Here is a 13,333-nt window from a genome sequence, read left to right on the forward strand (position 1 = left end):
GTGAGGAACACTTACTTTTCACTATATACGCTTTGGCACCTTTTGAATTTTCATTATTATCTATAAAAATAAAATACAAAACATTACTAAATACCTGGCACTTGGGGGAACTGGACACTAGAAAATAATTGTGGACACTTTTCAAAATTTTTCTGTCTTAAAAGAAGAGTCTTCTCAAAGGCTGGACAACGCTGCTCAATCAAGTTTGAGTTTTCAAATGTGCCATGAGGGCCTAAAGCCTCAGCAGTGTGTTCTGAATTCAGAGGGTGAATCGTCTCTTACTTCTCCTCGACTGCCAACAGACCAATCCTGTAGCTTTCTGAAGGCATCTAGCACTTTTTACCTTGCATTACAGCACTTCCTAGTCTGAAAATACCTAGGAAACTAGGTGAGAGTCCTGTCGACATAAGAAACATCCAAACCTATAGAGAATTTTTATGAGTTTACTCAAGGCAAACTGACAACATATGCCAGGAAGCAAGATCTCAATAGATGGAGAAAAGGCTCTGGAGAATAGCAGTTTTGCAGCTTATTTTATATATTAGAATCAAAGGAGGTTACATGAAATTCATTGGTGAGAAAAAGCATAGCAAGGAAATCTCTAGAATCGGATAAAAAACAAGAGAGAAACACGTACTTCTTACTTTGGTGCATTTAGGATAGTTGATAATATTTACAGCATGTAGATGGCATGCAGGAAACAAGATTATGAGGGGTTCAGTGGCCTTGTACTCTGGTGCTGGTGGTTGTGTCTTTGAGAGAAGGAAAAGAAAATCACTCTCATGGTTCAAAGGTATATTATTCAAGCTATGTAACTACAACAGACAGAACTCACGGTGAAGAGTGAGCTTTGCTAAGGACACTATAGGCCTGGGATGTGACTACCAGGTATGACCTGCCCAGTTAGGAATCTGCGATCAGATTATCCTATTAGTTACTTTTGGTCACTGAGCTAGCTTGTCAGGCCTGCCATGTGGTATAACCGAGCTTGTCGGGTTTATTGCACAGATCCTTTTTTCATTCACAGTACTTCTGATATTCATTACAGTACCCTCAGAGTACGTACAACACTGTCAAGCACACAGTATATAGTTAAGAAAACTGGTGACAGGCATAAAAGAGGAAGAAACAAAGCAAACCACTGATAGTGAGGGAGAGAGAAAGCCCACGCTACACCCCGCAGCGAGAGGCCGCCAGGAAAGCGCGAAAGCTCTAAGCACTCTCAGCGGCGCGGGGCCCCACAACCCCAGCCTCGCGCAGAGCAGCGGTTGAGCCCCGCCCTGCCTACGTCTTCACGTTCCGGGACCGCAAAGCTGAGCCCTAGCCCGCGCGGGATACCAGAACCGAGGCGTCCTTCCTGCCGGAAAACAGGCTCCTCCCTCGAGCAATGGCGCCACAGCCCGGACGCCAGGGGGCGGGGCCGCTGTGCCACCGCAACCCAATGAGCGGCGCCTGATGACAGGCGGCCCAATGGGGACAGCGCGTTGGCACGCTGGGGGCGGGCAGGGCGAGCCCGACTTTTCCAGAAGACCCGGATAACGCCTCCGGGCCACGCTGAGCCGGCTTTGAGCCATCTTCGCTCCTGCTCTTTTATTCTTCTACTAGGTCAGCTATGGCGGCTGTGAAGACCCTGAACCCCAAGGCCGAGGTGGCTCGAGCCCAGGCAGCGTTGGCGGTCAACATCAGCGCGGCCCGGGGGTTGCAGGACGTGCTGAGGACCAACTTGGGGCCTAAGGGAACCATGAAGATGTAAGGCGGGGCTGGCGGGGAAGGCCGGGCGGGCACCGCGCACCTCGTGAGGCCGCGAACCTGATGCCGGGAATCATGGTCTCGAGCCCGCTATCTCTCAGCCTCCGCCCCCGCCGCCCTTTTTCCACGTGGACTCCTAGGTCGGGCCTGTTTCCCGCCCCGGCCATTTCTTCCTGTAATCGATACAGCCTCCTTTGAGAACAAAGCTGCCCGCCTGCGCCGCACTTCCCGGTGCTTTGGGGCTTCAGCGACCCTCAGGTGTCGGCAGATTTTTTCAGAAGGGAGGGGGATGGTCACTGCTCCATTCCTATTACCGGAAGGGGAGAACCAACCCTGTGGCTGCAGCTCCTTAGAATCTGGGTAAAGCCTGGTGTTTATGGGAGTCAGTTCTCTTGAGAAAATCACTGATTTCGTTTCTGCCCATTGATTGAACAGGCTTGTTTCTGGTGCTGGAGACATCAAGCTTACTAAAGATGGCAATGTGCTACTTCATGAAATGGTGAGAGGCTGCTATATTAAAACCTTTTGGTTTTCCATAGTACATTTAATTTGTAGGAAGATTTTTAATGTTCTCAAGTAGGAGGAAATCATAGTCATCTCTCAATAGGTGGTCTTTCAGACACTGGAGGAAGTAGAAAAGGAATGTAATCAGTAATGGTAGCGACTGTACTGTACAGTGAGAAGCCCTGAAGTCAGATACCTTTTTTTAAATGCCTACTTTTGACATTTAAAGCCTTAGTTACAAGAGTGTAATTATAATTCTAATAAGATCTGGAAAACTTAAGCTATTGACACACGCAAAATGAGACAGGTTGTTTACACTTTTTTTAAAACAGTGATTTCTCTGTTACATCTCATCACTCCACCTCCAACACACCACCTGTCAGCTGGAGGGGGAGAAATGAGATGTAACAGAATTCGTTGTTTAACCATTTAAAAGATCTCCTGACTAAGAAAATGAGATTATTGCGAGGGTCATTTTACACATCTCTAAGTTCCCAAAACCTCGCAGCTCAAATCCAGTGTTTTGAATTCAGAATAAAATTTAGGGTTTTGATGCCTTCTACATCCAAATGTTTGTAAATATTTTCAGTAAGAATTAGCTAACCTAGAAGGTGTAGTTTTTGTTTTTAGTGGTCTACGTGGTTGCCTCTGCTAGCTGAGAACAATTTGGAGTCGTAGTGATGCAGGACAGGGCAAATTTCCTGGAGTTGTGGGGAGACCAAGCCCTGCACTGAGAGAAGAAGAGAGTCCTTTGTTGAAGAGCGTGGGAAGAATTCAACACACACACCCCAAAGTTAGAGTCAAAAGGAAAGTTTATTAGAAAAGGGATAACACTCCACAGAGTGTGGTCTTAAAGGCAGAGAGTGGGAGGGACCAAGAGAGATGGAAAGACAGTGAGTAGGGGATGGAGTGTTCAGGGAATTATATATCATTTTTTAGTTCCTGTAAGTTATTGTTTAAAAGACTTTGTTTACCCATTTCTTTTGATACGGACATCCGGTGAGGAAGGCGAAGGGTATGTAGTGGGAAAAGGTAAGAATATGTAGAATGAAAGGCCTACTGGCAGTTCCTAGCCTTTAATCCATAGGTTCCCTATGGTTTCATAGGGAATGACTTTTGCTTCCTGTTTCCCTTTCACAGGTGTGGGGAATGGGTTGTTTGTAAACCCAGTAGAATTCTTGCTTTGATCTGAAGGTGTCCTCCTGGCCTGGTTACAGGACTGATCAGCATATTGCAGTCTCTGATTGTGGCTTTATTAACATTTTCATTCTCTTGCTTCCTCCCTACATTAATAGTTTAAACTTAATATCAGAAAAACTGTATCTAAATGGCTTTTATTTTACTAGATTTTTTAAATTGTGAAATATGACATAAACACAGAGATGCACATTAAACATTTATAACTTAACAGGAAACCATAAAGAAAACACAGCGAAAAGTATGCAGTATCACCTGTGTAGTATTCTTGCCAAAAATAACATCAGCAAATTAGATAATGAGGTAGTCTGCTAGATGACTGGGCTGGATTCTTAAAACTGTCAGTATCTGCAAAGAAATAAATGCCTGGGGAACTGTTCTAGATTAAAGGAAAATAAGGAGACATAAAAACCAAAAGCAGTGCAGGAGGCTTGATGGGATCCTTTGTAATTAAGAATTCTGTGGGTGACATTGGAGACTTGATGAATATCCTGTTCTTGCAAAGCCTTTCCACAGTGATTTAGCATCCACTGGTGATCTTTGCTAAAAGGGCTATTTTTTATTTTCTTTTTAATTATTTGGTAATGCCAAGTAACTGGACACTGCTGGGCTTTCATTTTATGAGGCATCTGGTTTATTCCCACAAAAGTCCTTGATTTGTCAAAGAGGCATGCATGAATTTGAAATTATTGGTTGCTTGTTAGCTCTATCACCTTATGTAAACTAACTGAACCTCAGATTTCCTCTTCAGTAAGATGGAGATAATCTTGAGAAGTAAACAGATTTATACATGAAAATGTTTTGGTCATCAGAAACTGATATTGCAAAATAGCTAATGGTGAATTTTTAATTAAACTAAAATGTAGCTGAACACTTGGGCAATTTGTGCAAGTAGCACATTTCACACATTTTAAGATATGTTTAGATCGTTTTAAGATACTTAATTTTTTTTCTACTTTAAGCAAATTCAACACCCAACAGCCTCCTTAATAGCCAAAGTAGCAACAGCCCAGGATGACATCACTGGTGATGGTACCACTTCCAACGTCCTGATCATTGGAGAACTGCTGAAGCAGGCGGACCTCTACATTTCTGAAGTATACATGATTCTTGTGTTTCTGTGGTATTTTATTACGTATAGGAAATAATATGAGTTTTAGTTATACAAATTGATGTGTTAATAGTAACTGAGGCAATAGAGTGTAAAGAGCAGGAAGCTTCACTCTGGGAACTACTAGAGTCTTTATATTGGTCTAACTTTTATTATGATCCTGGACAAATTAAGGAAACTTATTTGGCCTGAAGGGGGTTTTGCTGTTTGTTTTTTTAATCAAGTTGCATTGTACGTATGACTTATATCCATCTGTGAGGTAGATTTCTGAATGAGATCTAGAAATGGGATGATCAGGACTGGGCATATTTATAAGGAAAAAGGCAACTGAAAACAAATTCAAATAAGAATTCTACAGCATTTAGCCCTGAGAAGTTTCAAGGTTAGAGTAAACCTCAATGAATACAATTCCAATATCAGAAGAACTTCTAAGAAAATCGGAAACAGATTCAGTCTTCCTGACTACTAATAAAAAATAGTAAATGATGTGAATTAACTTCAGATTACTGATAGGAAAGATATAATAGTCCTGTTAACTGCAGGTTGTTGTGACACATTGAGTTTTTGTCATTCCTTGTGGTTTGCACGGTGAACACCCAAGTGTGCTTTATAGTTCCCTTGGCTTCGACTCTGTGCTAGAGCAATGTCTGTCCTCCTCTGCATTGAAAGGCCTATTTATCCTTTCAAATGTATTCAGAAAGTCAGCACATTTTATTGTATTAATGAATATGAATGATCCAGAATAAATGTTCAAAAATATATTTTATCATGAACTGTAGTTCTATCTAATTGAAGAGCTCCATTGTTAATAGTAGTTTTGTAATTTTTCTTGTATTATAGGGCCTTCATCCCAGAATAATAACAGAAGGATTTGAAGCTGCAAAAGAAAAGGCACTTCAGTTTTTGGAACAAATCAAAGTAAGCAAAGAGATGGATAGAGAAACACTCATAGATGTGGCCAGAACATCTCTTCGTACTAAAGTTCATGCTGAACTTGCTGATGTCTTAACAGAGGTAAGTGTTAAATGAGGTATGTGTCTGATGGTATAGTACACCTATATCAAAACCCCTGATTTAGAAACATCATTATACTTATTCAATTTCAATTATAGGGTGCTCTCTAAACTCTTCACAGTATCATCCTTTGAAATAAGTAGGTTCATTTTTGTGACAATGATAACCTGCTATGTTCCTAAAAAGTAAAATGAGAATAATAATAGTCTACTTGACCAGATTGTAAAATAATGATCAGAGTTCATTATTAAAAAGCTTCCTGTTATTAATATTTTTAATAGGATGGATGTCAGTTTTTTAGGTAATTATAAATTGAGATTTCAGAAATGTAAATGACTTCAGCCCCTTTATAAATGTATTATTCTGTTAGCTCATAGAAAATAACTTAGTTCAGAGATTTTAAAGTCAAGAAACTGTCTACTTTAAACTTCTCTAAAGAATAAGCAACCGACTTCAAATAAAATTCATTTAATGGTTATACTCCTATTGTAGGCTGTAGTCGACTCCATTTTGGCCATTAAAAAACAAGATGAACCTATTGATCTCTTCATGGTTGAGATCATGGAGATGAAACATAAATCTGAAACTGATACAAGGTAGGTGTAGAATACTATTAATACTTATAAAGTATGTTTGTAAATTTATAGGTGCTTTCTTTATACAATACATATTTTTGGCTGAATATTTTTTTGTCTTTGAATCAATTCATATTGCCTAGGTGAGTATTTAATTTACTCAGTAGCTCTTGAAGTTGATGGTATGATGTGTGTTTATAGTCAGAATGATTCAGAAAAGTGAGTTACAGCAGTCATTTGGCATTTATTAACAGTTGGACATAAACATAATGAGAGACTACTGGAGAGTTTAAAAATATATTTCAAAGACCTGGTTTGAAAACTTTTTTATAAGAAAGGTAATCACAATTTGATGGCCTGCTAGTTGAGACATTTTCTCTGTAAAATTTTCTGTACAAGACAGCAGGGTCGTTGGCTTTTGTGTGAATGGCTTGTTTTTGTCATGTTCTGGAATGTCGCTTTTTCACAATTGAACTTGCCTAGGTTTCACTCAAAAATCTTGTTCAAATAACTCAAGAAATAAAGCCGATTATGTGAAAATTAACAGTCTCAATTTAGTGTTGTAATTTTGTTAGTATACGTTACATCTCATCTGGAAATCAATAACTATAATTTTTTGTTTTAAACTTATTTCTCAATTATATTTGACTAATATAATAATATATTAGTTTCAGATATGTAATAGTGATTAGACATCTATATATATACTTTATGAATTGATTGCCATAAATTTTTTGTGTTTTAACAGCTTAATCAGAGGTCTGGTCTTGGACCATGGGGCACGGCATCCTGATATGAAAAAACGAGTAGAAGATGCATATATTCTCACGTGCAATGTGTCATTAGAGTATGAAAAAACGTGAGTTTATATCCCCTTACAAATGGAATCAAGAAGCAGAGGAGCTTAGTACTTTGGGCAAGTCACTTCTTTGTTGAGACTCAATTTCTCCACTTAAGAACAATAATCCCTCAATTGGGTTTGGTAGAATTTTATGTATAAACTCTGAGAAATGTACCAGGGGTAGGATTAGAATTCCCTGACTATTTGTTAACGAAGACTAACCCAGTTTCTGAGGCTACTGGCTTATCTTCTCAAAATATGAACATTCTTCTTCCTCCTTTCTGTAACTTTTTTTTAATAGAGAAGTGAATTCTGGCTTTTTTTACAAGAGTGCAGAAGAGAGAGAGAAACTAGTAAAGGCTGAAAGAAAATTCATTGAAGATAGAGTTAAGAAAATAATAGAACTGAAAAAAAAAGTCTGTGGTGACTCAAATAAAGGATTTGTTGTTATTAATCAAAAGGTGAGAATGAATTTTGCTTTATAAATTAGTCTATTTTTATTATTAAGGTGGAATATAGCGAAACTAATTTTTATTTCTATTATAGGGAATTGACCCATTTTCCTTAGATGCTCTTGCAAAAGAAGGCATAGTAGCTCTGCGCAGAGCTAAAAGGAGAAATATGGAAAGGTATGGGATAGCAGATTATCTGAGTGATGAGAATTTGTGCAAATTAACTGGGATTATTCTTTTTTCTCTTCTACTTAATTTTTGAATTGTTCTTTTAATTTTTTATTGCGGTGAAATAAACATAGAATTTATCATTTTACCCATTTTTTTTACAGTGTAAAATTCAATGGCATTAAGTCACATTCATATTCAACCATCACCATTATCCATCTCCAGAATTTTTTCATAATTGCAAACCATCCATTAAACAATAACTCCCCATTTCTTTACCCCTCACACAAACACACTCCCCTTACCCCATAAATACTATTCTACTCTCTGTCTCTATGAATTTGGTACCTCATATAAGAGAATCATACAACATTTGTTTTTTTGTGTCTGGCTTATTTCACTTAGCATGTTTTCAAAGTTCATCCACGTTGTAGCATGTATCAGAATTTCATGTCATTTTAAGGATGAATAATATCCCGTTGTATGGATATATCACATCCTTGTTCATTTATCAGTGGACATTTATTTGGGTTTCTACCTTTTGGCTCTTATGAAATAATGCTGCTATGAACATTGTATGTACTTTTTTATTTTTAAACCATAATGTATACTGTACATGTTTTTCCATTTCAAGAGATAGCATCAAGGGGTTTCACAGAAATACTTCCTCCCAAAGAGCATAATTTTAGTATGTAATTCTGAAAGATTGCTTCCTAAAAATTATTAATCTTTAAACATAATTTATAAAAATCACATCTCCTTTAAAATACTTTAATATTTCAGGCTGACTCTTGCTTGTGGTGGAATAGCTCTAAATTCTTTTGATGAGCTAAATCCTGATTGTTTGGGACATGCTGGACTTGTCTATGAGTATACATTGGTAAGTGTATTTTCTTTTCCAAAGGTAATACTTTCTGTTTCATGAATTCTTTAGTAGTAAAAACTCATTCAGACTCGGGACCAGATTTTGCTTTGTTTATACACATTTCTGTTGTTTATGTATAGCAATATGTCTTTGGAAAACTCAACATTTATGTGTGATTTTTTTTTTTTTTTTTTTTAATCATTTGCTTTAATGTGATCAGTGTTGTTTCCTATTAATATGCTACTTATCATTTCTCCTCGGATCATTCGTTGTACAACTATATCTTGTTTTTGGAAATATCTCTACATAGGGAGAAGAGAAGTTCACCTTTATTGAGAAATGTAACAATCCTCGTTCTGTCACATTATTAGTCAAAGGACCAAATAAGCACACACTCACTCAAATCAAAGATGCAATAAGAGATGGCTTGAGGGCTGTTAAAAATGCTATTGATGATGGTAAGATCTTCACTGTATTTCAACTATATTCTTTTTGCTAGTTTGGAAAGGCATGGCTGAATACTGTGTTCTTTTTATCAGTAGCTTACACAGCCAGACACCATGCAAAATTAAAGTCTTCCCTTTAAAATGACTGATGGTATGCCAAATGTTTTTATAGCATATCATTATTAAAAGTGGATACAAATAAATGAGGCAAGAGCTTGCAAGAGCTTCCAAGTGCTAAATTTAATCATTCTATTTGATAGGTTGCTTGTATTGCTTTCAAATGCAATATTAAAATTGCTGTGGTTATACTGAATTCTAAAGGAATTAATGGCTTTCATGTATATGTTTTATTTTATACGTTTTCTTATAATTCTAGTCTTCTTTGTTTCTTAGCATTTTTCTTTTCCCCACACAACAGGCTGTATAGTTCCGGGTGCTGGTGCAGTGGAAGTGGCAATGGCAGAGGCCCTGGTTAAATATAAGGCCACTGTAAAGGGCAGGGCTCAACTTGGAGTTCAAGCATTTGCTGATGCATTGCTCATTATTCCTAAGGTATGACTACTTTAACAGTCAGTTTTCTAAAATACACCAAAATGATTCAGCAGATGAATAAAAGCTTTTTGGTAATGTGGATTTTTCATAATGTGGATTTCAAATAAAGTTTGATCAGTTTTCTCCCTAACACTAGAAGAGATGTATCCCATTATCTAAATGTATTTGATTCTTCTGGAAGGGAAACTAAATATCTGAAGTTTCAGATGTAAGAGCTAGGAAGAAGGTTTGCAGTGTAGGGGTTATGCTTGAGTACAAGCTTGCTTTTTGTTTGTTAAACTATGATTAATATGATTTTCTGTGGATTGTTAATTGGAAATACTGTTTATTTTACATTTTATCAGTTTTTAAGTCTATCCTTTTAAAAATTGTGTTTGTTTGCTTTAGGTTCTTGCTCAGAATTCTGGTTTTGATCTTCAAGAAACACTAGTTAAAGTTCAAGCAGAACATTCAAATTCAGGTCAACTCGTGGGTGTGGACTTGAACACAGGTAAGAGAATGCAACTGTTTGTAAAGAGAGAACTAGATAATACAGGTAAGGTAAAGCCAGGAAGGATCAAAATAATCTTGGAGAGTTGCTTTGCAGTTTGTCATTAGTCCTATCAGGGAACTCTGGGTTTCTAAAATATGGTATAAAAATGGAATGACTAAATACAGTAAGGGAATAAGAGTATACATTTGAATAATTTCGAAGAGTATGGATCTGTAATGCTGGAAGAGGGGACCAAATATAATGAAATTTAAAGTGCTGGTCCTAGGCCAATGTAACAGCAAATTATGTAAGCACAAAGTGCAAACGGGTTAACTGAGATACTTCCATGCAATATATGTAAGACCTACAGTTGTCAAACAGCATTATTTATGTTCAATTTAATAGAAAAGTTTTTTGGAATAAAAAAAAATGATAAGCCCATTTTGGCCAAATTATATGTAGTTCAAGTGCTGTACTTTAATACAGACAAATGGGAGCATGTCCAGAAAAACAAGATGTTCAGACATTTGGTAAGCAATTAGAACATTCCTATCACTGAATTATCTAAATAGAGATTAGTCACTCATCGGAGTTACTGTGCACAGAAACGATTTAGAGTATAAAATTGGACTAATTGAGGAACTTTGGGTCCTCATAGTTAATAGTGGAGGAAATGAGAGTAATCAGTGGTGAGCACAGCAGCACAGAATACTGTGTTCTAGACAGCATTCTGATTTTATGACCTGTTATATATGATTTTAAGATGACTGGGTTGCTTTTCAGGTGAGCCAATGGTAGCAGCAGAAGTAGGCATATGGGATAACTATTGTGTAAAGAAACAGCTTCTTCACTCCTGGTAAGTTTGGGAAAGCCAAAACTAAAATAATCTTTAGGTTATCATCATACTCTCAATTTACTGTATTCTTTTAATTTTTTCCCCTCATAAAAATGTAATCAACCAAAAGTGTGGGAAAGGGGAAATTTAATTGGATGTAACTTGCATGGCTTAGTTGAGAATTGAATTGAATTAGAGTTCATATCTGAAATCTGAGCCATGTGATTTTCTCCTTTCAGCACTGTGATTGCCACCAACATTCTCCTGGTTGATGAGATTATGCGAGCTGGAATGTCTTCTCTAAAAGGCTGAATTGAAGCTACCCTTGTATCATCTGAATCATGAAGACTCTACAGAGTGATTCTACGAATATAGCAATGGAATTTTTGCCCAAGCTTTAAATGATAATCAAAGGAATTTTCTTTTCCCATATGACAAAATGAAAGAACACTGGCACCTATTCAAATTCCAAAGTCTGAAATTATAATTACAGTATTTTTATAATTGCATTCATTGTACACACATAAAGCAGGCTGTTTTCACCCAATGATCAGGATGTTTTGCTTTAGCTTCAGTGACAATACATGTTAGAAAACATGTTATCTATCTTATTAAATATTCCTTGAAAAACATGTTAATGGTTTAATAATTTTTTCTAATGTATTTTAATTTATGCAATAGTTCCCTATTGTTAAGCATTCAAGTTTAAATTTTTTATGCTAATATAAGTAGCATTTAAGTAACTTAAGGTTTTAAAACCATCCCTGTTTTCGTAGTATAAATTCCTGTGAGTAAAACTATTGGATCTTTCTGTTGGACTTTTCATGTTTTTGAAGTAGCTTTGCTAAAATGCTCCCTGGGATAGTTTAGTAGTGGGTAGAAAGGTGGATGAACTAGAGTTAAGGTTGTTGAAAGAGCTGCAAGTATAAAGTGGCAAAAATAGAAATAGAAGAGGCAGTGGTAAAAAGATGGCTGAAGGTGTGACTAAGGGCTATGTGAGATGAGATTTTCGGATGGACCAATTTTCACACCTCTGAACCTTTGATTTTGCTGAAATATATCCATCCTAAAACTGTCAGTGACATCTTTCTAACTCAAATTATTCTCTCCTATGTGTTTCCACAAAATTGTTTTTATACAGTTGGTATTTCTCTGCAGTCCTCAAAGGTGAAATTGTGTTGCAAAATTTTGTATTTTGAGGACTTGGCAGTTGCCTGCAGGGAATGTACAATAAATGTTAATTTGAAACCTTTTCTGTGATCTTCGCAGTGGTATTCCAAAGCACAAAAGGAGTCCAAATATAAAAGAAGAAAGGCCAAATGTTCACAAGATAATGAGGGGGTTCTGGAATGGCAGGGCCTTCTAATACTAACCCTAAGAATATTGCTTTTTCCTTAATTTCTGGACCCCACCTCCTTTAATTCAGGCCCTATCTTATTCCCGGGCCTGTGGACTAATCACCCGCTTCAGCTGACAGTAGAGGATGTGTAAGAGGGTGGAGGCCAACTTGGGAGGTGTAGAGCGCATACACAGCAAAGCCATACAATGAGTATCCTATTGGTGCTGCCGTGACTCGCGTTTCCCGCATGGACTCTGCAGCTGCTGACTACTGTCATTCCTGTCCTGCCAGTGGATAAAGCTAGGTCAGTGTGCTGGCCTGCCTGCCTTCCCCTGGCACCATTTGTCTCAGGAGGCATCAGGAAAGGGGTGGGGTGCTTCACCTTGGTAGAAGAGACCGGTGGCTTGTTTGTCCGCTTCCTGGTCAGGCTGCTGGCACCTCCCAAAGGTGGCCAACCCGGCAAGGTAATTAACAATTATCCTATTTCGTTATTTTATTATTTTGGAATCTTGGACATTAAAAAGTAAAAGTATAACAAGCCTCATGTATCGTCCCTCAGCATAAACAGTTTGCTGTTTATGGCTAATCTTGCTTTGGTATATTTCCTCTCCCCAGGCTGGAGCCATATTGACCTGAATCCAGGCATACAAATTTATTTGTAAATACTCAGCTTGAATAGCCAAAAATATACACAAAAAGAAAAAATACCATACCCTTTTCCACACATAAAATTGACATCCAGTTAGTGTTTAAATACACCTACTATTACTATGTTATTTTTTCAATTATAGTTTACTTGTTGAATTCGTGTCAAAATAAACTTTATACATTGCAGTTGTATGTTGTTTCTTAATTCCCTTTTATTCTGAGATTTCCCTGCTTGCTCCATTTTTTTCCCCTTGAAGTGAATAAAATAATCGGTGTGTGTATCAGAATGAGTATGAGAGGAGGGCCAAAGATAGGATTCTAAGGAACATGAAAAGACATGGACTTAACAGAGGAACTTAACGCTTTTTAGACAACCTTACATAGAAACATAGCACCATAAAGTAGTACATCAAGCCAGAGAAATGTTGCCTGTTGGAAATAGCACCTGGAAGTAAAGAGAGCTGGATCTAGTCCTGTCTCCTGATAACTAGCTCTTTAAGTCATTTTCCTTTTTGGCTCTTGGTTTCCTCCAGTTAAATAAGGGAGTTGAGTTAAAGATCCTTTT

General features: G+C 37.4%; 1 protein-coding gene and 2 non-coding genes across 3 annotated transcripts; all 3 read left to right on the forward strand.

The window, feature by feature from the left end:
• Window positions 1–1,452: 1,452 nt before the first annotated feature.
• Window positions 1,453–12,034, forward strand: CCT6A (chaperonin containing TCP1 subunit 6A). Its single transcript, XM_006918505.3, has 14 exons — window positions 1,453–1,749; window positions 2,185–2,248; window positions 4,413–4,547; window positions 5,402–5,575; window positions 6,068–6,171; window positions 6,899–7,009; window positions 7,293–7,452; window positions 7,538–7,620; window positions 8,395–8,491; window positions 8,787–8,934; window positions 9,341–9,474; window positions 9,862–9,964; window positions 10,730–10,802; window positions 11,021–12,034. The coding sequence occupies exons 1-14, from the start codon at window positions 1,613–1,615 to the stop codon at window positions 11,091–11,093; spliced, it is 1,596 nt and encodes a 531-aa protein (XP_006918567.1). The 5' UTR covers window positions 1,453–1,612; the 3' UTR covers window positions 11,094–12,034.
• LOC112485298 lies at window positions 5,143–5,273 on the forward strand. Its single transcript, XR_003048399.1, has one exon. It is a non-coding gene; the product is annotated as a small nucleolar RNA SNORA22 (small nucleolar RNA).
• On the forward strand, window positions 8,985–9,122 carry LOC112485297. Its single transcript, XR_003048398.1, has one exon. It is a non-coding gene; the product is annotated as a small nucleolar RNA SNORA15 (small nucleolar RNA).
• Window positions 12,035–13,333: the final 1,299 nt, after the last annotated feature.

This window comes from Pteropus alecto, unplaced genomic scaffold (genome assembly GCF_000325575.1).
Source record: "Pteropus alecto unplaced genomic scaffold, ASM32557v1 scaffold68, whole genome shotgun sequence".
NCBI classification, from domain to species: Eukaryota; Metazoa; Chordata; class Mammalia; order Chiroptera; family Pteropodidae; genus Pteropus; species Pteropus alecto.

Excerpts from the sequence above, each read along its gene's own strand:
- CCT6A (XM_006918505.3), top strand. The coding sequence starts at position 1,613 with ATGGCGGCTGTGAAGACCCTGAACCCCAAGGCCGAGGTGGCTCGAGCC. Across the intron at positions 8,935-9,340 it reads TAAAAATGCTATTGATGATG|GCTGTATAGTTCCGGGTGCT; the intron begins GTAAGATCTTCA and ends CCCACACAACAG. Across the intron at positions 9,475-9,861 it reads CATTGCTCATTATTCCTAAG|GTTCTTGCTCAGAATTCTGG; the intron begins GTATGACTACTT and ends TGTTTGCTTTAG.